A 24576-nucleotide genomic window follows, 5' to 3' on the forward strand; every position below is an offset into this window, starting at 1 on the left:
CTCTACTAAAAATGCAAAAAATTAGCTGGGCATGGTGGCGCATGCCTGTAATCCCAGCTACTCAGGAGGCTGAGGCAGGAGAATTGCCTGAACTCAGGAGGCGGAGGTTGCGGTGAGCCGAGATCGCGCCATTGCACTCCACCCTGGGTAACAAGAGCGAAACTCCGTCTCAAAAAAAAAAAATCATTTCCTTCTTCCCCGGGCTCCCTAAAAAACTGAATAATGTATTTCACAGCTCCAGTGCTCAATACCTGTATTTTTGCCCTCTACTTGGCAACTCTCCAGACAGGTTAAAAGTTTACCTTATCTGTGCTCTTACTTCCTCCTTTTTAGCCTTGACCTAAAGGCTAAAATAGGTGACAACTGTGGCTAAATAAAAGGAGAAACCTATAGTGGTAAATGACCACTGCGATTTCATATTTAACAGCTACGATTTTATATTTTTCACACACATCTTATTTAAATTCTTACAATTCTGAGATATTTAAGAACCTATGACATAAAATAACTGCCTGAGATAGAACTGAGACAACACAGATCTAATTCTAAAACTCCTGTACCTTTAAGGACTCCTAACTTGATGTAAAAACCAGTATAATATAAAAGAGGCCAATGCAGTGGCCCACATCTGTAATCCCAGTGCTTTGAAGGCTGAGGCAGGAGGACCACTTAAGGCCACAAGTTTGAGACTAGCTTGGGTAACAAAGCAAGACCCCTATCTCTACAAAAAATTTTATGATTAGCCAGGCATGGTGGTACAAGCCTATAATCCCAGCCACTTGGGAGGCTGAGGCGGGAGGATGCTTGAGCCCAGGAGGAGGAGATCAAGACTTTGGTGAGCTTTGGACGACAGAGACTCTGTTAAAAATAAAAAATAAGCCGAGCACAGTGGCTTATGCCTGTAATCCTAGCACTCTGAGAGACCAGGCAGGTGGATCACAAGGTCAGCTCAAAACCAGCCTGGCCAAGATGATGAAACCCCGTCTCTACTAAAAATACAAAAATTAGCCAGGTGTGGTGGTCAGCACCTATAATCCCAACTACTCAGAAGGCTGAGACAGAAGAATTGCTTAAACCAGGGATGGGGAGTTTGCAGTGAGCCGAGATCGTGCCACTGCACTCCAGCCTGAGCAAAAAAGCAAGACTCCATTTCAAAAAAAATTTAAAAATTGACTGCTCCAGGTTAACTCTTGTTTCCTGGGCAAAGAGATCTGTATGTCTGACACATCTGTCAGAATGAAATTCAAGAAAAGTTCCTGGGAGGGATCCAAGATGGCCAATTAGGAGCAGCTCAGGATTGCAGCTCCCAGTGAAAGCATGGAGGGTGAGTGGATGCCACATTTCCAGACTGATTATTGCTCACAGACCAGGAGATTCCCAGGCAGAGAAGCCCCACGGGTCGACAGTGCAGCTGTTTTGGACAGCACAGATGTTTTGCCAGAGCCCCAGCGCGGCAGTTCTCCATACAAAATACACGGGTCCAGGCGCCGTTTTAGCTGGCGATTGGAGCTTGTGGCAGACAAAGTCACCCATTCAACTGATTAAAACCTGGACTGAAACAGGGAGCCAGGCCAGGAGAGGTTCCCAGGCAAAAAAGTGCCATGAATCTCAGCGCAGCTATTTCAGCTGGCACAGTGGGTCACTGCACGGGAAATCACACAGATTCTGGCGCCTTTTCAACAGGCAACTGAACACCTGGGAGACAGAGTTGACCATTCAACTAAAATGTTAAAAAAAGGGCTCTGAGGCAGGGAGCCAGGTGATCAGGCTCAGCTGGTCCAACCCCCACAAAAAAACAGCAATTGGAAATGCTCTGGTTTGAGAGTTTCACAGCAAGCAGAGCTGAACCTGGGATGGTCCAGCTCTGTGGGGGAGGGGCATCCGCCATTACCAAGGCAGTCCACCACTACAGAGATAGTTTGCCATTGCTGAGGGAGTCCGCCATTATAGAGGTGGGCCACCACTGCCCAGGCAGTTCTAACTACACCTGTATAAACAGGACTGCAGGGAAGTTCACAAGGTAGCTGGGCAGAGCCCACAGCAGCTCAGCAAAGCCTGTGCAGGCAGATAGTAACTAGGCTGCCTCCTCACTGGGCAGGGCAGCCCTGAAAAAAAAGCAGCACAACAGAAACTCATAAAATAAAGCCCTAACTCCTCAGGACAGAGCACCTGGGGAAAAAAAGAGGGGGGTGGTTTATGAGTTCCGCTGCAACAGACTTAAACGTACCTGCCCAGCAGCTCTGAATGAACAACGGAGCTCACAGCTCAGCACTTGAGCTCCTAAAAAGGACAGACTGTCTCATCAAGCAGCTCCCTGACCCTCGTATATAGAAAGAGTCACCTCATAAAGGAGAGCTCAGACTGACAAAGAAAGATTACAAAATGGTAAAAGGATCAATGCAACAAGAAGAGCTAACAATCCTAAATATACACACACTCAATACAGGAGCACCCACATACATAAGGCAAGTTCTTAACAACTTACAAAGAGACTTACACTCCCACCCAATAATAGTGGGAGACTTTAACACCCCATTGTCAATATTAGACAGATCAACCAGACAGAAAATTAACAAGGATATCCAGGGCTTGAACTCAGACCTGGACCAAGCAAACCAAATAGACATTTACAGAACTCTCCACTCCAAATCCACAGAATATACATTCTTCTCAGCACCACATCACACCTACTCTAAAACTGACCACATAATTGGAAGTAAATCACTCCTCAGCAAATGCAAAAGAACGGAAATCATGACAAACAGTCTCTCAGACCACAGTGCAATCAGGTTAGAACTCAGAATTCAGAAACTAACTCAGAACCGCACAGCTTCATGGAAACTGAACAACTGGGTCTTTAATGTTGACTGGATAAACAATGAAATGAAGGCAGAAATAAAGATGTTCTTTGAAATCAAAGAGAATGAAGACACAACATACCAGAATCTCTGGGACACATTTAAAGCAGTCTCGAGGGGAAAATATATAGCAATAAATGCCCACATGAGAAGCAAGGAGAGATCTAAAATGACATCCTATTGTCAAAATTGAAAGAGCTAAAGGAACAAGATCAAAAAAACTCAAAACCTAGCAGAAGACAATAACTAAGATCAAAGCAGAACTGAAGGAGATAGAGAAACAAAAAACCCTTCAAAAAAAATCAATAAATCCAGGAGCTGGTTTATTGAAAAGATCAACAAAACAGACCATTAGCCAGATAATTAAAAAAGAAGAGAATAATCAAACAGATGCAATAAAAAAAGCGATAAAGGGGATATCACCACAGATTCCAAAGAAATACAAACCATCATCAGAGATTATTACAAACAACTCTATGCACATTAACTAGTAAACCTGAGAGAAATGGATAAATTCCTGGACACTTGCATCCTCCCAAGCCTAAACCAGGAAGAAGTCAAAACCCTGATTAGACCAAAAACAAGGTCAGAAGTTGAGGCAGCAATTAAGAGCCTACCACACAAAAAAAGCCCAGGTCCAGATGGGTTCACAGCCAAATTCTACCAGACATACAAAGAAGAGCTGGTGCCATTCCTTCTGAAACTATTCCAAGCAATCCAAAAACAGGGAATCCTTCCCAAATCATTTTATGAGACCATCATCATCATGAAACCAAAACCCGGCAGAGACTCAGCAAGAAAAGAAAACATCAGGCCAATATCCATGATGAACATAGATGCAAAAATCTTCCTATAAAATACTGGCAAGCCGATTGCAACAGCACATCAAAAAGCTTATCCACCATGATCAAGTAGCATTCATCCCGGGGATGCAAGGCTGGTTCAACATATGCAAGTCTATAAACGTAATTCACCACATAAACAGAACCAGACACTTTACAAAAGAAGACATACATGAGGCCAACAAACATATGAAAAAATGCTCATCATCACTGGTCGTTAGAGAAATGCAAATCAAAACTACACTGAGATACCATTTCACGCCAATTAGAATGGCGATCATTAAAAAATCTGGAGACAACAGATGCTGGAGAGGATGTGGAGAAATAGGAACACTTTTACACTGCTGGTGGGAGTGTAAATTAGTCCAACCATTGTGGAAGACAGTGTGGCAATTCCTCAAAGACCTAGAAATAGAAATTCCATTTGACCCTGCAATCCCATTTCTGGGTATATATCCAAAGGATTATAAATTGTTCTACTATAAGGACACATGCACACGAATGTTCACTGCAGCACAGTTTACAATAGCAAAGACCTGGAACCAATCCAAATGCCCATCAATGATAGACTGGACAGGGAAAATGTTGCACATATACACCATGGAACACTAGCAGCCATAAAAAACGATGAGTTTTTGTCCTCTGTAGGGACATGGATGAACCTGGAGACCATCATTCTCAGCAAACTGACATAAGAACAGAAAATCTAACACCGTGTGTTTCTCACTCATAGGTGGGTACTGAACAATGAGAACACATGGACACAGGCAGGGGAGCATCACACACTGGGGTCTGTCAGGGGGAAATAGGGGAGGGACAGCGGGAAGTGGGGAGTTGGGGAGAGATAGCATGGGGAGAAATGCCAGATATAGGTGATGAGGAGGAAGGCAGCAAATCACACTGCCATGTGTGTACCTATGCAACAATCTTGCATGTTCTTCACATGTACCCTAAAACCTAAAATGCAATTAAAAAAAAAAAGACATGAAGTTTTACATTTCAGGTTGTAGGAGTTTATGAAGAAAATGAAAATATTATTCTATTTATATAAAAAGTCCAGAATAGGCAAATCATAGCGATAGGAAGTGGATCAGTGATTGCCTAAGGCAGGGGAGACTGTGGGAGAGAAGAGAGGAAGGAATTGCAGGTGGCAGCTAAGAGGAATGAAATTTCTTTTGGGGGTAATGAAAATATTCTACAATTGATTATGATGCATGACTCTGTGAATATACTAAAAGTCATTGAATTATAAACCTTCAGTGGGTAAACTGTATGGTATATAAATTATACCTCAATAAAGCTATTTTTAAAAAGTGAAAATAAAAAAAAAGACAAGTTCCTGATGCAAGTCTTCAGTGCATAAGTAGACTTTGTATATGGTAGAGACTGTATACTACCTAAGTCAGCAGCAATTTTTCCATTCTGCCACGATTTGCAAACATAAGCATATCCCTCTATGCTTTTTGTATCATCTTTTTAAATCGCTACTTCTACCTTTTGGGCGATGCTATTTTCAAAATAATAATAAAGTACTTTGTTCTTCAGCAGCACCTATATCAAAGTATTAATGAATATTTATCACCCACATTTATAATTATACACAACATTAATCACTGTCTCCAGAACTTACCACAGTGCCTAATATGGAAAAGGCCAAAGGTTCAACTGAACTAAATTTACAGCAAATAACTGGAATACTTAATACATTTGTCTAAAATTTGTCAGTTTCCACCAAGTATGGTAAATGGAGTAAGTTCTTCTAAATTAAACTTTTACACATCTAAGTTACAGTGTGTGTATATATATTTTTAACAGTAAGTGTCAAGAAATGTTAAGTTTACAAATGTTAAATAAAAGAAAAAGCTTAAGTCAGGAATTTCCACCACAGACTACTTGGACTTAAACATCAGCTTTCAAAGAGTAGAAAGTGATTTCACCTATGTCGATTAACACTTATTGATAAAGACTATGCATGTTCAAAACAGGTAGAAACTATTCCTATATTCAGTGGAGAAGAATCAAAGGTGGTTTCTCCTAGGACTTCCTCAGAGAAAACAAAGATGTGTTCTAGATCTGAGACAACACTGCACAGTAGTTAAGAGGGCAGGCTCTGAGCATAAGTAGACCAGATTTTAATCTGGCTCTTCCACTTCTTAATAGTCGTGCACAAGTTATTTAACCTCTATGGTCCTCAGTTTTCCCACCTGCAGAAGAAAGTTAATAGTTCCTACCTCAAAGGATTAAAAGCACATAACGTATGTAAAGTAGCTGACCCACACTAAGCACTCAAATCTGTCATCATTTCTGCCAGCTAAAGCTCTCAGCAGACAACTGCACAGCACTCAATACCAACCCATTCTTGATTTATCTTTCCATGCCCTAGAGAAACACAACATACAGAGCACTATTAAACACTTCCTTCTCCATATTATGTAAGATACCAGATTTACCTTTCTGATTATGAACTGTACAGTTTCTCCAAACAGAATCAACTACATAAAGCTACTCTATCAATTAACCTGCTGAAATAACTAATTTTTTGCAAATATTGTTATGACAAGTATACTTTCAAAATGGTTGATTGCCTTCTTACCATCAAGCCGCTTACTAATCTGCTCCTTTGCCACTCTACTAGGCCAGCACTTTCTCACTGTTCCAGCCACTGAAGTTCTTTCATTTTTCTCCCCAGTACTGGAACCGACATTCTTCAAATCCGGATTTTCCATCTGTTCAGAAATACTTTCAACATTCCTAGAAGTCTGTACTTCTTGTGGTTTTTCTTCCATACAACCTTTTGATTCAGACACGTCTAAATCATCAACATTACTGTTAGTTGCTTGGTCTAAAAGTGTGACAATCACTGAAGAATCTGGTGGTGAAGTTCTTTCTGGTGAACTTGAGTCTTCTGAAATATGAAGAGGTGTGGGTGGCAACTCTGACAAATAAGCCAACTCTTTTTGTGTTCGTGGAGGTTTTTCAGTAATTTCTGAAAGCTTTACAGGATTACAGCAAAGTTTGGCATATTCACCACCTAACCTATGACACAATTCATTAATTATGACATCACAGTCTCCAAGAAGCTCTACATCAAAATGCAGATGAGGCAAAGGTTCTCTATTAATTAATATCTGAGGCACTTCATGGGGTATAGAACCTAAAACAGGGTGAAAAATAAGAGTTAGAAAAAGGAAGGAGGAAGTAAGCTAATAAAGCCACAACAGATACAAGGGCTTGAGCTCCTAATTCCCAAAAAAGACCCTTACACTAATACTTAAGCAAGCCATTACATTTCATTAAGCAAGCCATTACATTTCATCAAGCAAGCAGATAAGCAGTTGTGTCTTTTATAAAACATTCAGGTTCTGCTCCTGTCAGCTAGTTACCTGAGCTATCTTCCCAGACTTTCCTATTCTGAATCTCAATTTCCGTGTCTGTAGAATGAGGATATTAATAGTACTTTCCACAAGACTGTCGTTGAAGATTAAATGAGTTAATAAGTGCACAGAAGAGTTCTTAGTAGTTCCTGACATAAAGAAGGCAAGCCAGGCGTGGTGGCTCACGCCTGTAATCCCAGCACTTTGGGAGGCCAAGGCAGGCAGATCATCTGAGGTCAGGAGTTCAAGACCAGCCTGACTAACATGGTGAAACCCCGTCTCTACAAAAAATACAAAATTAGCTGGGCATGGTGGCACATGCCTGTAATCCCAGCTGCTTGGGATGCTGAGGCAGGAGAATCACTTGAACCCAGGAGGCGGAAGTTGCAGTGAGCCAAGATCATGCCACTGCACTCCAGCTTGGGCAACAAGAGTGAAACTCCATCTCAAATAAATAAATAAGGTGAAAAGACATAGAAATTTATTCTACATTATTATAAAACTGTTTCACTTTTTAAAAAAGTATCTTTGCAACACACCATACTATCCCACAGAAAGCTTTTGAAACAAAAGCTTTTAAGAACCAGGTGTGGCAGCTCATGTCTGTAATCCTAATGCTCTGAGAGGCTGAAGATGAAGGATCACTTGAGGCCAGGAGTTTGTGACCAGCCTGGGCAACAAAGTGAGTCCCGTTTCAACAAAAAATTTTAAAAACTAGCCAAGCGTGGTGTGCACCTGTAGTCCTAACTATTCAGGAAACTGAAGTGGGAGGATTCCTTGCACCCAGGAGTTCAAGGCTGCAGTAAGCTGTAACTGCACCACTGCACTTTAGCCTGAGCTGGACATCGATCTCTAAAAAATAAAAAGCTTTTAAACAGAGTGCCTTTGAATTAACTTTAAGAAAAGCAACTCAAGGCCGGGCACAGTGGCTCACACCTGTAATCCCAGCACTTTGGGAGGCTGAGGCAGGGCGAGTCATGAGGTCAGGAGATCGAGGCCAACATGGTGAAACCCCATCTCTACTAAAAATACCAAAAAAAAAAAAAAAAGTTAGCTGGATGTCTTGGCGTGCACCTGTAATCCCAGCTCCTGGGTGGCTGAGGGAGGAGAATCACTTGAACCCAGAGGTGGAGACTGCAGTGAGCTGAGACAGCGCCACCGCACACCAGCCTAGCCTAGCAACAGAGCAAGACTCCATCTCAAAAAAAAAAAGAGCAACTCAAGATCAAAGAGACTTGTATATTAAATTTTCATGTTTCATTTCATTGCAAATTGTCTTCTATTCTACTTTAACAGTTTTACAGCTAATTAGGTAAGACTGAGTTAACTGCTAAAGACACCAGATATGAGATAAACACAAAATTGAAGAGCTTGATTCCATATTTTTTCCAACTTTTACTCTGGCTGCCTTGACTGCTGATGTGGGGTCGAATTCAATTCTCTGGCTAGGGATTTGATACTGTTTCCTCTGCTCTTTCTCTCACTTATGAATGGACACATCTGATGCAACTGAAATCTCTCTCTCCTGATTCTTCACTAGAGGAAAAACAGGCAGTATGAGAATATATATGAGAAAGAAATTATTCTGAGAGCAATAGGGATTTAAATTTTATGTGAACACTTTTATACAGACCGCTTTTAGGTTTGCTAGATCAACATACCATTATGACATGGCTGATTGTTATTACAAGAATGAACCAATCATTTTGAGCCCCCAAATTCATCTCACATGGTATGTTACACTTCTACCTTCTACCAAACTATACATTTGAATTTATTGGATGTGAAATCATTTAGATTGGAAGGATAACAACTATCTTATTAAGACTAAAAAATATAAGGATTAAGGACTGTTTCATAAATTGAGGCTGATCCTTGCAACATTAAAAACACATTCTACCAAAAAGTCTGTTAAACTCTTTACCTTTGTCTTAATTTTTCACATTAATTAGAAGTAGAGTTTGGTATTACTTGTGGATTTGTTTTTGGTTTTGTTTTTTTGGGACTTCTGTTGTCCAAGCTGGAGTACAGTGGCAAAATCTCAGCTCACTGCAACCTCTGCCTCCTGGGTTCAAGCGATTCTCATGCCTCAGCCTCGAGAGAGTAACTGAGACAACAAGCAGGCACCACCCCGCCCAGATAAATTTATATATATATTTCTTATTTTTATTTTTTTTTAATGTTTACATTTTTAGTAGAGACAGGGTTTCACCATCTTGGCCAGGCCAGTCTCAAACTCCTGGCCTCAAGCAATCGGTCTGCCTTGGCCTCCAAAAGTGCTGAGATTACAAGCATGAGCCATCAACATTACTTGTGTTTTGACAACCCTCCACCCCCATCAAAATGTCAGATTCACCAGTCTCTATGAACAATACCGCCTAAAAAAGAAAGTTTAGCCAGATGTGGTGACTCATGCCTATAATCCCAGCTACTCGGGAGGCTAAGGCAGGAGGACCACTTGAGCCTAGGAGTTTGAATCCAGCCTGAGCAACACAACAAGACCTCATCTCTATTAAAAATAAACAATTTCTAAAATTAGCTCTTTACCACTCTTTTTTCTTTTTGAAACGGAGTTTTGCTCTTGTTAGCCAGGCTGAAGTGCAATGACGCCATCTTGACTCACTGCAATCTCCGCCTCCTGGGTTCAAGCAATTCTCCTGCTTCAGCCTCCCGAGTAGCTGGGATTACAGGCACACACCATCATGCCCGGCTAATTTTTGCATTTTTAGTAGAGATGGGGTTTCACCATGTTGACCAGGATGGTCTCTATCTCTTGACCTAATCCATCTGCCTCGGTCTCCCAAAGTGCTGGGATTATAGGCATGAGCCACTGCCCCCGGCCTTCACCACTCTTTTAAACAGAAGCAGAGTAAGATTACTATGGTCTATTATACAGATCCACAACCAATGGCATTATATATAGAAACGTTTTCCAAAAACCAACACCAACTTACTTGGAATTAGTGCTACTGGTCTTACTTTGAGGGAAGACCCAATAACAATCAGGAGATCAGCTTCATCTTTGTCATACTTCATGGCTCTATGAAACTGTTCTGGTAAATTTTCACCAAAAAACACAATCTCTGGTTTCATGATAGCAAGCGGTTCATCAGCTGGGCACCTAGGACATCGAGGAACTACCTACATGTGTTCAGATTTTGATTGAGGTAGAGAAGCAAAGGGTAAGCCCAAGTTAGAAATAGTCAACATTCCCATACTTTTAAGAAAACATTTCAGAATTATTAAAAAAAAATGAAACAAAACAGAAAAGCTATGGATAAACAGCAACTGGATTACAATCTAAACTTCAACTGTCAATAATGGGAAGTTTATTAAAATACTATGAAACAATGAAATATTATGATATTATAATATCTATGTAGAAAAACACTGACATTCAAGAATCCATCATATATTAAGAGGAAAAACACAATGAGTATATATACACAAAATGGGAATTGATCCTTTTTAAAAAAAATACATGCCAGGCGCAGTGGCTCATGCCTATAATCCTAGCACTTTGGGAGGTCAAGGCAGGCAGATCATGAGGTCAGGAGATAGAGACCAGCCTGGACAACATGGTGAAATCCCGTCTCTAAAAATAAATAAATTAAAAAAAAACAAATTTGTAAAATAAAAGGATTCCATTTCTTTTGAGACAGAGTTTTGCTGTTGTTACCCAGACTGGAGTGCAATGGCATGATCTCGGCTCACCGCAACCTCCGCCTTCTGGGTTCAAGCAATTCTCCCGCCTCAGCCTCCCTAGTAGCTGGGACTACAGGCGTGCACCACCATGCCCAGCTAATTTTTTGTATTTTTAGTAGAGAAGGGGTTTCACCTTGTTGACCAGGATGGTCTTGATCTTTTGACCTCGTGATCCACCCGCCTCAGCTTCCCAAAGTGCTGGGATTATAGGCGTGAGACACCGCGCCCGGCCATCCATTTTATTTTTTGAGATGGAGTCTTGCTGTTGCCCAGGCTGGAGTGCAGAGGCATGATCTCTTGGCTCACTGCAACCTCCACCTCCCGGGTTCAAGTGATTCTCCTGCCTCAGCCTCCCAAATCGCTGGGATTAAAGGTGTATGACACCATGCCAGGCTATTTTGTATTTTTAGGAGAGACAGCGTTTTGCCATGTTGGCCAGGCTGACTTCAAATGATCCACCCACCTCAGCCTCCCAAAGTGCTGGGATTACAAGCATGAGCCACCGCACCCAACCAATGATTCCATTTTACTATACTGTTCTTCCTCTTTCATAATGACATGATTAACTCTATATATTGCTAAATACATAGGAAATATTTCTGGATAATTTTTATTTTCTGCCACATTTTCCTATATTTTTTGGCAATAAGTATGTATGAAATACTTTAAAAAGTTTACCACAACAAATATAAGGTCCAAACCTGACAGGCACAAAAAGGGAGGAGGAGGAGAAAAACTAGTATAACAACACTTGCTTATGATCTGGTATTTTATGTTTGGTTTAGACACTAAGAAGCCAATTTCATAATTTTAAGAGACTTTATAGAGCTGTTTTTCACTTAAGGTACTGAAAGGTTCTTGTGTATTTCACCAAAATTCCCAAGGCTAACTATTTTCTTCCTGGATCGGGAAAAAAAATGATTTTGAGGCAAAAGAAAAAATACATCAGAGACATGCACAGTTCCTAAAATATGGGAAACAAATTACCTGATTGAAAATATCTCCTCGAACAGCTTCACAGTCAACTTTGTATTTACAAATCAGGCAAGATGCTGCTGCAAAGGAACCTAAAAATAACCAACATATATACACTTCATTAAAGAAGTATTTGTTTCTTGAACACACCACAAACGTTATAAAGTTTGACAAATTAAGACACACCACAAACGTTATAAAGTCTGCAAAGTTAAGAGAGTTTAAAGATTTTCTTTTTTAACTTTTATTTTAAAACTCAGAACACACTGCAGATTTTGTGATACGCTACAGGAGAATCTAGGGGATAAAGAATTTACATATATACTTATTTACTTATACATAGAATAAATACAATTCTCAATTGCTAAGACACTGATACAACGATGCCTTCTAAAGCTACTCTTTTCAACTCATTAGAAAAAAAGAAAATAAATAAAGCTACTCTTTTCAACAAAACTGTAACAACTCACTCCTCCAGGGCTAAAATCTTGCAAAGTTGGATAGTTCCAATTCTATTACCTCAGCTTAGCAGTTCTTAGAAACAGTTCAGATACATAAGAAAATGACCTGTTGAAATTTGTTTTACATGTTTCTAAATCTCTGAATCCTGTACATCTCAACTATCCAGTTCTCTTATAGTTTCATAAACTAAAGATGTGATATTTCTTCATTAGTAGCTAACATTATTCTTATAATGAGAAAAAAAATTTTTTTTTAAGAGTCTTACTCTGTCACCCAGGTTGGAGTGCAATGGCACAGTCTCAGCTCACTGCAACCTCCAACTCGTGGATTAGTGATTATTGTAACTCAACCTCCTGAGCAGCTGGGATTACAGGCGCCTGCCACCATGCCCAGCTTATTTTTGTATATTTAGTAGAGACAGGGTTTCACCATGTTGGCCATTCTCAAACTCCTGGCCTCATGCGGTCCGCCTGCCTTGGCCTCCCAAAGTGCTAGGACTACAGGCAGCCACCGCATCAGGCCAGAAAAGACTGTAAGCAACGGCAACATCTTTGAAATCCAAAAGCACACTAATATCTGAGGTTTTATATAAAGGCCAATACTTCTGTTCTTATTATTTTCGCTTTCCACTTTTCTGAGGTTATCTACATTAATGAGATAACATGATTAAATAATGCTTAATCTCCACTTCTAGATGGCAGTCTGCTTTCTAATTCTGATTTTTCCTATAAAACTAAAATAAACTATAGAAAACCATTCTGAAGTTTACTAACCATGACACTGAATTATCCTTTGGATTCCTGCAACCTGTTCCAGCGTGTCTATGTTCTGGGTATAGTTGCGAAGTAGTTTTCCTTCCTTATCTGACAAGGCTATGAATTTGTGACAGAGAGATGGCTGGAATTGCCCAGGATATATTTCCTGTATCAAGCAAAAGGTAGAAAAAATCTACATTAGTGAAATAAACAATGGATTTCATATGTTTAACAAAAAACTACCAATTATAATACCCCACATATAATTTAAAAAATGAAATAGATGAGCATTTTAAAGTATCTAGATGGATGCAACACACACCTACAACAAAAGGACTGTTGCTGTCCTATGTATAAAACTCAGCAATTAGCGAACTTGGCCCCTTGAAGAAAAGGACGAAGTTGACTCATAAACATCTCTAATAAATGTTGATATTTTAATAAAAGTCAGAAGTAATACAACCTTAGTATATCTAATTTTTTTGGCTGCAAATTCAGATTTTTTTTCTTTAAAGAAAAAAAGGGAAAAGTTTAAACTAAAATTACAGATAACAAACATAGGGTGATTTAAAAAAAAAAAGCACTGTCAATACATGAATATTTAAATTGCTATTTGATTTATCATTCATCAGAATATCAACCTGTTGGAAGTTTAAAGCTAAAGTTTTAATCCTTACCAAAATTGTTTTCCTTCCACTGCACAGGCACATACTGGTATAGTATAGAGTTGCTCATGAATGCTGAGTTGCTGGATTTTGTGTGTGTGTTTTTCCCCCCAAATAATGCTTCAATGCTGTTTCTTCTTTAAAAACAAAGAATTCAGATATACACATGGCAAAAAGATCAGAGAAAAAGTATCAATTTTGGTCCTCCCAACTTTGACAGTGTTTTTATTAAATTTCATTTAGTAAGTGCTATGGCAAAGGAAGTTTCTTCTCTACTTTTTCCTTTAAAGTAGTAGTGCTATCATCTACTTACTTCCTTACCATTCATTACAGGCTCTAACATATCATAATGCCAGCAAAAAAACTAGACACAACCGTATGTCCGTCAGTAGGGAACCGGTTGCATAAATATGGTATATCCATAATAGTGGAGTATGTAGCCATTAAAAAGAATGAGGGAGATCTAGATGAACTGACCTGGAAAATGACTCATGACATACGTGAAAAAAGCAATAGTCACCAGTATGTACAGCTTGTTTTGTTTTTGTTACTAAGCAAAAATTGGAATTATATGCACATGTATATAGATATGTCCATTTAATCAATCAAGTCAGGAAGGATACAAACAGGCTATAAGCATGTGTGGGGAACTTTCACTCCCAACATTATACAAAAAAAGTTTGGTAGAAATTAAAGATGACTTTTTACCTATTTAATCTTTCAAATAAAAAAAAAAATTCCCACTGAAACTTCTAGGTTCTACTTCTTAGGCTCCTAAGTAAAACCTAAGTGAATTCTGTAACAGCTATCACATACATGCTGCTAAAAACCTTACATTCGAGTATTTATCACAAATTGTTGTCAGTAACTCTGCAATTTAAGAAACGGACAGTGCAAATAGTAGCAAGGCAAAAGTTTAATGAAGTCAATGTTTACAGAAAACCAAAAGGTACCTTGTTTTGGGAAAGTAAGTTGTGTTAAATCAACCACTGTTTTCTCCCCCAGAATGCTTTGTTCTAGAATATTTACATTTAGGAGATTAAACATCTTAATGTCTTATTAAAGCTCCTTCTGGAAATAGCTTTTAGAGTATTTTAAGCACTCTGAGAATATGCTAGGCAACAGATAAAATAGGATCCATAGTAGTAAGGAAGTGATAACAGCATACCAAAGGCAGAATTAAAAAAATAAATAAATAAAATAACTCCAGTCAGGCATGGTGGCTCACACTTGTAATCCCAGCACTCTGGGAGGCCAAGGCAGGTGATTACGAAGTCAGGAGTTCAAGACCAGCTTGGCCAATATGGTGAAACTCCGTCTCTACTAAAAATATAAAAAATTAGCCAGGTGTAGTGGCATGTGCCTGTAATCCCGGCTCCTTAGGAGACTGAGGCAGGAGAACAGCCTGACCCGAGGAGGTGGAGGATACAGTCAGCCAAGATTGTGCCGCTGCACTCCAGCCTAGGCAACAGAGCAAGACTCTGTCAAAAAAGAAAAATAAAAAACCACCAAACAACTCCAGGGCATTGTCAGGGAACAAAAGTACCAAGACTCCACCCCCGCCACACACACACACAAATTAACTGTGTGTCTTATCCATGTCCACCCCCCACCCTTTCTAAAGGATAGGGTAAGAAACACAAAGATCTACAGAACACTAGATTTAGCTCTTACACGTTCTTCCCTCGTGTCCTACTTATAACAGTTCAAGGTTAGCCCTTAAAATTAATTTAACTACCTTTAAGGCAAATTATAAAGGACATTTCTGTTTTATTTTATAAGCCTACATTTTACATCTGAGAATGTGAATGATTCGAGTCTTTGACTCATACTTTCTGTCAAGTATGAAATGGACCATGTCTGAATTATTAGATTTAAATATAGTGTTCAGATTAAGAGAGGTAGTCCAGGTGTGGTAGCACACACCTCTAATTCTAGCACTTTGGAAGGCCAAGGCAGGCAGATCACTTGAGACCAGGAGTTCAAGATCAGCCTGGGAAACATGGCAAAACCCTGACTCTACAAAAATCACAAAAATTAGCCAGCCTAATGGTTCATGCCTGTAGTCCCAGACACTTGGGAGGCTGAGGTGGGAGAATCACCTGGGCCCAGGGAAGTGGAGGTTCCAGTGAGCTATGACCGTGTCACTGCTCTCCTGCCTGGGTGACAGAGTGAGAGCCTTTAAAAAAAAGAAAAAGAAAAAAACAAACCTAAACCTGAAATAATGGAAAAAATTACTCTGGAAGGACTGTTCTGTTCTAATATAAACCACTCCTCCTAACACAGGACCACTTGCTGAAAACCAAAGTACTGGAGATACAACTCACAGACAGAGTATGGATTAACTCTTCCATGGTCAAAGTATGACATGCTGAGCCCTGTTCCAGGCAAGACCACCCAGACCTGAATATCCTAAGGTTTTTTTAAAGAATAGTCATAAGGGCTGGGCCATTCTGTTGCTGCCACATGGATCCTTACAGACTAAGAGTAGAAGAACTGGAACCAAAGGCTCAAAACACTATAAAAACAAACCCTGCTTTCACATAGCTATGTCTGGAAACATGTAAATAATCCAGGAATTGGCCATACCAACCAACGTGGGCAAAACTAAAGCTGAGAATGATCTGCAGAAAAAATGGCTTTTCTCTAGAGATTATGCCTTTCTTTCTTCTCCAGATTTCTAGCAATATGAATAAAAGACCCCAGAATAAAAGGCAAAGGTGCCAATACGGTGGCTCGCACTTGTAATCTCAGCACTTTGGGAGGCGCAGGCAGGTGGGATCAGGAGGTCAAGAGATCAAGACCATCCTGGCCAACTTGGTAAAACCCCGTCCCTACTAAAAATACAAAAATTAGCTGGGTATGGTGGTGTGTGCCTATAGTCCCAGCTACTTGGGAGGCTGAAGCATTAGAATCACTTGAACCCAGGAGGTAGAGGTTTCAGTGAGCTGAGATCATGCCACTGCACTCCAACCTGATAAGAGAGCGAGACTCTGTCTCAAAACAAAACAAAAAAGGCAGCTGGGCATGGTGACACAGGCCTATTGTTCCAGCTACTGGGGAGACAGAGGAGGGAGAATCACTTGAGTCCAGGAGTATGGGAGCTGTAGTATTCTATGATAGTGCCTATAAAGGTGCTACACTCCAGCTCGCACAACATGATGAAATTCATCCCTACTCCCTTTTCTTTTTTCTCAGACAGAGCCTCACTCTGTAGCCCAGGCTGGAGTGCAGTGGCGCAACTTGGCTAAGTGAAACCTCCGCCTCCTAGGTTCGACCAATTCTCCCACCTCAGCCTTCCAAGTAGCTAGGACTATAGGAATACACCACCCCCCCCGGAGCTAATTTTGTTTATTTTTAAACAAAAATAAACAGAGACAGGGTTTCACCATGTTTTAGTAGAGACAAGGTTTCACCTGGCCAACACAGGCCAGGATGGTCTCGATCCCTTGACCAGGCCGGTCACAAACTCCTGACCTCAGGTGCCATCCGCCTTGGCCTCCCAAAGTGCTGGAATTACAAGTGTGAATCACTGCACCCAGCCAAAATTCCCTCTTTAAAAAATAAAGTGTTAAAAGAATTCATCAAAATGTACAGATGTTAATCTCTGCTGATATCCATCTTCTCCTATGTATATATCAGATGGAGGCAGTAAGTAGAGTTGCTAAGAAAATAGAACCTAAACTTTCCTTCCTGTCAAAAAAAAAAGTGAAATACATCAATCCTGGCAAGGAGAGTCCTCATAATACCTCCTGTCTCTTTGATTCCACAAAACCAAACTTGAATAAGCCACTCAACATCTTAATCAATAATAATAAATTGGTCACCTGACAAATTGAACTGTATTTCAACATATAAATAAGCATGGCTATTTTCTTTCTTTCTTTCTTTCTTTTTTTTTTTTTTGAGACAAGAGTTTTGTTCTTGCTGCCCAGGCTGAAGAGCAATGGCACAATCTCCACTCACTGCAACCTCTGCCTTGCCTCCCTGGTTCAAGCGAGTCTCCTCCCTCAGCCTCCCAAGTAGCTGGGATTAAAAGGCATGTGCCACCACACCCAACTAATTTTGTATTTTTAGTAGAGACAGGGTTTCTCCATGTTGGTCAGGCTGGTCTCAAACTCCTGACCTCAGGTGAGCCGCCCACCTCAGCCTCCCAAAGTGCTGAAATTACAGGCATGAGCCACCACACCCAGCCAAACTATGGCTATGTTCTAATAAAAGTTTGTTATTTATGAACAATGACCTAAGAATTTTATATAATGTTCAAGTGTCATGAAATAGTTCTTTCAATTTTTCCCCCAGCCATTAAAAATTAATTATTAGCAGGGGATGGCATTGGGAAGATATGGAAGAAGTAAGTTCAGGAGATCTATTGTTGACTATAACAACATATTGTATACCTGAAAATTATTAAGAATAGATTTTAAATATCCTGACCACCCAAAAAAAGCATGTGAAGTAATGAATATTAGCTTGATTACCCATTCCATAATGTACACAACATCAAAACATGTTGTATACCACATAAACTTTATTTGTTGATTTAAGCAATAATGCTTAATGCTTAGCTCACAGATTATACAAACACAGGGAGTGGGCCACATTTGCACTGAGGCCGTAGCAGGCCAACTGATGTAATAACCTAACACAAGAGAATGTCATTAGTTAAAATGCCAGTCACCACTAATCAACTTTCAGTATGCACCACGTATAATATAAGCACTTTCATTTCTTCTTTATTATGCTACAGACAAAGCTGAGGACTGCGTTTTTTAACTTGTTAAAGGCTGTAAAGAAAACAAAGAACGTATGCCAGAGACCCTAAGCAGTCCACAAAGTAGACTACATATTTACTACCTGGCCCTACCTGACAAAAAAAAGTTTGCTGACCCAGCTGTAGACATATACCCTGATGCAGATGAAAGAAAACAACCCAAATATAACTTGCCATTTTGGTCACAAGAGCAAGTAGCAAAGCCTTGTTTTGGTATGAAAATCCAGCAACAGCCTCAGCAACATGGTGAGACCCATCTCTACCAAAAATACAAAATAGCTGGGCATGGTGACACACACCTGCAGTCCCAGCTACTCAGGAGGCTGAGGTGGGAGGATCACTTGAGCCCGGAGGACAGAGGTTGCAGTGAGCTATGATCACACCACTGCACTCAGCTTGGGTATCTTAAAAAAAAAAGGAAAGAGAAAACCTGAAAACCCCTGCACTTAACCTCTATGCAGTATTCACTGCCTTTTTAGTTTCTGATCCCTCATCCTCAAGCTTGCTATTTTTCTTTTAGGATAAGCACCATTTCTATTACGTATTACAAACCAAATGACTAAGACCAGTAAATACATTTCAGTTTGCTCACCTTCATGAGATTACTAAAGGCTGAAATCCAAGTAAGCCTAATTCTTCAAGTATATATAATGTACACAAACAACTATTATGTATCAATAAAAAATTTTAAGGTAAATCAAAAGAAAAAGAACATAATTATTACCAGAAGTCAGTGTGAAAAAACAACCAAATGGGGACAAATGGCTAAGAACAAAGAGGCAATTCAGCGATATACAAATAGCCAGTAGTAACCAGCAGTCACCCACACTAATAAAAACAAAACAGGCCTAGCCTGGTGGTTCACAGCTACAATCCCAGCACTTTGAGTAGCTGAGGCAGGAGAATCACTTGAGCTCAGGAATTTGTGACCGGTATGGGCAACAGAGCAAGACTGTCCATACAAAAAAAAAAAAAAAAAAAAAGCAAACAAACAGCCAAGCATGGTGGCGTACACCTGTAGTACTAGCTACTTGGGAGGCTGAGGCAGGAGAATGATTTGAGCTCAAGAGTTAGCGGCTGCAGTAGCTATACAATCACACCACTACACTCCAGCCTGGGTAACAGAGGGAGACCTTGTCTCAAAAAATAACACCTTAATGTTTTACTTTTTTTTCAGACAGAGTTTTGCTCTTGTTGCCCAGGCTAGAGCGCAGTGGTGCAAATCTTGGCTCACTGCAACCTCTGCCTCCCAAGTTCCAGTGATTCTCCTGTCTCAGCCTCCTGAGTAGCTGGGATTACAGGTGTGCACCACCATGCCCGGCTAATTTTTTGTATTTTTAGTAGAGACAGGGTTTTACCGTGTTGGTCAGGCTGGTCTCGAACTCCTAACCTTCAGGTGATCTGTCTGCCTCGGCCTCCCACAGTGCTGGGATTACAGGTGTGAGTCACCATGCCTGGCCTGTTTTATTTACTATAGGTTTTTAAACTGCCTTAAAAACAACGCTAGATCAAAAAGACAAATACGTAGATACCTATCAAAAGGAGACATTAATATATTGCGAAACAACTTTAAAACAGAATACTACACAGCCTTCTTTGAAATATAAGGTATATCTATTAAGTGCTGTTATAAAACTATCAGCAGCTAGGCACAGCGGCTCATGCCTATAATTCCAACGCTTTTGGCCTCATGCTGTCTTTATTTTGGCTTATTGTTTGAGGAATTAAATCTCCTCTCTCAAAGGGAAAATTCTGCCTCTTTAAAAATCTTTTCCCACCTCTTCCCTCCCTTCTCCTTCCTCCCTTTGGGAGGCCAAAGTGGGCAGATCACCAGGTCAGGAGTTCGAGACCAGCCTGGCCAACATGATGAAACTCCATCTCTACTAAAAATACAAAAAATTAGCCAGGCATGGTGGTGCGTGCCTGTAATCCCAGCTACTCTGGAGGCTTAGGCAGGGGAATTGCTTGAACCCAGGAGGCAGAGGTTGTGGTGAGTGGAGATCACACCACTGCACTCCAGCCTGGGCGACACAGCAAGATCTCCGTCTCAAAATAAAATAAAATAAAATAAAGTAATTCCCAAGAATATTATATGTTGAAAAAAGCAAGACAGAAAACAGTGGGTTTTTTATTCTGTTGGTAATCATTTATCAAGTATTAAAAACTTACGCTTACATCCCTCCCCAATCCCAACACAATTTTATTTTTCCCCTGAAAGATACCCCAAGGGTTTCACCATGGTAACCACTGAGGATAGATATTAGGGGCAGGAAAGACAGAAGGGACAAACTACATATAGATATATAATTTCTGAAAGATACTGCACTCCAGTCTGGATATCAGAGCCAGACGCTGTCTCCAAAAAGAAATAAATAAATAAAGAGAGATTTTAATGCTACTAATATATTGAAGGTGTTTTTGTAGATTTAGGGTAGGTATAGGCAGCAGTGGCATGCTTAATCAGCCCAATTAGCTAAATCCCAAAGTGCTGGGATTAAAGGCCTGAGCCACTACACCCGCCCTGATGGAAGATTTTATTTCAACCTTTCCAAGCTGCTATAAGACTTAAAGAACTCTGACGTGTTTCTCTGAAATTCAAAACAGAAATTCACTTTCAGGAATTTATTGTAACACTGGAAACCTATCAGAAAAGGGCAATTGTTAACAACACTATTTGTACATTTAAATGTACAACTGTGTAACCCTCACTCTCACCCTAAACCTAACTCTAACCCTTATCCTCATCCTAACCCTCGCTCTAAAAAAAAAAAAAAGAAAAAAAAAGTACAACTGCACACTCAAAACATACATGTGCAGAATTACAGTTCACCACTTGATAGACAACCATTAAAAAGTACTGAAGGCCAGGTGCAGGGGCTCACATCTATAATACCACCCAGCACCTTGGGAGGCTGAGGCAGGTGGATCACGATGTCAGGAGATCAAGACCATCCTGGCTCAGGGTGAAATCCTGGCTCTACTAAAAATATAAAAAATTAGTGGGGTGTGGTGGCGCCGCCTGTTGTCCCAGCTACTCCGGGAGGCTGAGGCAGAAGAATCACTTGAACCTGGGAGGCAGAGATTGCAGTGAGTCGAGGTTGCACCACTGCACTCCAGCCTGGATGACACAGCGAAACTGTCTCAAAAAAAAAAAAAAGAAAAAGTATTCATGTACCTCACAGAAAATTTATTATATTAACTAGAAAATACTACAAATCCAAAGCAAAGTAAAACACCCAAGTTTTTTCTTTTCAGGGATGGATCTCGCTCTGTTACTCAGACTGGTGTGCAAAGGTGAAATCAAAGTTACTGCAGCCTCAAATTCCTTAGCTCAAGCAATCCTTCCACCTTACTCTTCTGAGTAGTTGGGACTATAATCGCAAGCCACTGGGAAAATATGGTAACATAAAACAGCAAAAGCCAAGTTTTATGCTAAAAAAAAGGCTCACTGCAACCTCCACCTTCCAGGTTCAAGTGATTCTCCCATCTCAGCCTCCCAAGCAGCTGGGATTACAGGTGAGCACCACCAAGTCTGGCTATTTTCTGCATTCTTAGTAGAGATGGGTTTCACCATGTCAGCCAGGATGGTCACCTGGGCTTGAGTGATCTACCAGCCTCCACCTCCCAAAGTGCTAGGATTAAAGTTGTGAGCCACCTCAGTTGGCCTCAATGAGTTATTTTGCAACAAACATTTTGAAGACATTTTTTATTGTCAGGACTTGGAGTGGGGGTCCAAATGGCATTTCGTGGGTGGAGGCAGGGATTTTTTTTTTTTTTTTAAGACAGTCTTGCTCTGTCACCCAAGCTGGAGTGCAGTGGCGCCATCTTGGCTCACGGCAACCTCAGCCTCCCCAGGTCGTGATTCTTGTGCCTCGGCACGTACCACACCCAGCTAATTTTTATATTTTTAGTAGAGACAGGGTTCCACCATGTTGGCCGGGGTGGTCTCTTGAACTCCCAGCCTCCCAAAGTGCTGGGATTGCACCTGGCTGTCCAGGGGATACTGCCAAACATCCTACAACATACAGGAAAGTTCCCCACAGCAAGTAAGTATCAGCTCAAGGCTGGGTGCAGTGACTCATGCCTGTAATTACTTTGTAAGGCTAAGCAGGAGGATTGCTTGAACCCAGGAGTTCGAGACAAGCCTGGGCAACACAGTGAGACCCTGACTCTACAAAAAAAAAAAATTATCTAGGTATGTGGTACGTGCCTATGGTCCTAGCTACTCAGAAGGCTGAGGCAGGAGCCTAGGAGTTCAAGTCTGCAACAAGCTGTGATTGCTCAACAGAGTGCAACTGTCTCAGAAAAAAAAATCCAGCCCAAAATGTCAATAGTGCCAAATTTTAAAAACTGCTCTAACAGAGCAGAACTTTCTTAACACACTTCTCCATTACTTGGAATTTTCAATCTAAATGAAATATAAGGGCTGGGCACGGTGGCTCATGCCTGTAATCCCAGTACTTTGGGAGGCCTAGGCAGGAACATCACCTGAGGTCAAGAGTTTGAGACCAGACTGACCAACATGGTGAAACCCCATCTCTACTTACCATCATTATGGGCATGCTGGTGGGTGCCAGTAATCCTAGCTACTTAGGAGGCTGAGACAGGTGTATTGCTTGAACCTGAAAGGTGGAGGCTGCAGTGAGCCAAGATCACATCACTGCACTCCAGCCTGGGTGACAAGAGCAAAATTCCGTCTCAAAAAAAAAAAAAAAAAAAACCTTTAAGTTTCTTCTCAATAATTGCATACAATCAATGGCGTAATAGATGGTACAGAAATTCCCTCTTTCCTTCCAAAGTATCTAAATTTCACTAATAATATTTCCTCTTTTCGGTCCGGGCGCGGTGGCTCAAGCCTATAATCCCAGCACTTTGGGAGGCTGAGGTGGGTGGATCACGAGGTCAAGAGATCGAGACCATCCTGGTCAACATGGTAAAACCCCGTCTCTACTAAAAATACAAAAATTTAGCTGGGCACAGTGGTGCATGCCTGTAATCCCAGCTACTCAGGAGACTGAGGCAGGAGAATTGCCTGAACCCAAGAGGCGGAGGCTGCGGTGAGCTGAGATCGCGCCACTGCACTCCAGCCTGGGTAACAAGAGCGAAACTCCATCTCAATAATAATAATAAAATAATAATAATATTTCCTCTTTTCATGGCTTCATTTTAAATGTTTTCTCACAACTAGCAAAAATCATAAACCATTTTAGTGAATTTTCTGACTAGTATACTGACTCAAAAAAATTTAGGTTACCCTATCAGTATTCTATTCTTGTACCATTTGGACATTTAGTAAAATATTGACAATATTTAAATACTTTCCCTATCCTCCATTTTAGGGTACTATCCTGCACTCTTTGTCCTTATTTATTTCTCCTTAAGCAATCTTGGCTTACTGCAACCTCCGCCTCTTTGGTTCAAGCAATTCTCCCTTCTCAAGCTTCCCGAGAAGCTGGGACTACAGGCACCCGCTACTACGTCCAGCTACTTTTTGTATTTTTTAGTAGAGAAGGGATTTAGCCATGTTGGTCAGGCTGGTCTTGAACTCCTGACCTCAGCTGATCCACTCACCTCAGCCTCCCAAAGTGCTGGGATTACAGGTGTGAGCCACTGTGCCCGGCCTAGAAGCTTTCTTTTTTTAGTCAGTTTCCAATGTGAGAATTAAACAATGCACAAAGAATCATATATGACTAACAATTGTAAAAGCTAGTAGATTTAACCATTACCATAAATGAAAACTCAGAAAAGTAAAATTAAATTTATAAGGCTGGGCACAGTGGCTCTTGTCTGTAATCCCAACACTTCGGGAGTCTGAGGTGGGGAGATCACAAGGACAAGAGATCAAAACCATCCTGGCCAACATGGTGAAACCCAGTCTTTACTAAAAATACAAAAATTAGCTGCATGTGGTGGTGCATACCTGTAGTCCCAATTACTCGGGAGGCTGAGGCAAGAGAACTGCTTGAACCCAGGAGGCAGAGGTTGCAATGAGCAGAGCAAGATTCCATCTCAAAAAATAAATGTATATAAACTGGGTTAGAAGACACCTTGTAAGTGATAAATTTATTTTTCCAAAATTGCATATTCTCAGTGGCTAGGCGCAGTGGCTCATACCTGGAATCCTAGCACTTTGGGAGGCCGAGGTGGGTGGATCACCTGAGGTCAG

General features: G+C 40.7%; 1 protein-coding gene across 3 annotated transcripts in view; it reads right to left on the minus strand.

The window, feature by feature from the left end:
• Positions 1 to 24576, minus strand: part of SIRT1 (sirtuin 1) — a 40357-nt gene that overhangs the window by 4479 nt on the left and 11302 nt on the right. For 2 of the 3 annotated variants that reach the window (XM_002756312.6, XM_009009862.3), the window contains exons 5-8: positions 12990 to 13137; positions 11767 to 11846; positions 10029 to 10215; positions 6294 to 6854 (exon numbers count right to left, since the gene is read on the minus strand). In XM_002756312.6, the coding sequence (XP_002756358.3) occupies positions 6294 to 6854; positions 10029 to 10215; positions 11767 to 11846; positions 12990 to 13137 (976 nt within the window). Of the gene's footprint in view, positions 1 to 6293; positions 6855 to 10028; positions 10216 to 11766; positions 11847 to 12989; positions 13138 to 13648; positions 13774 to 24576 lie in introns of all 3 variants that reach the window. The other variant, XM_017979080.3, reaches the window with a different exon arrangement.

Source organism: Callithrix jacchus, chromosome 12 (assembly GCF_049354715.1).
Source record: "Callithrix jacchus isolate 240 chromosome 12, calJac240_pri, whole genome shotgun sequence".
Lineage (NCBI taxonomy): Eukaryota > Metazoa > Chordata > Mammalia > Primates > Cebidae > Callithrix > Callithrix jacchus.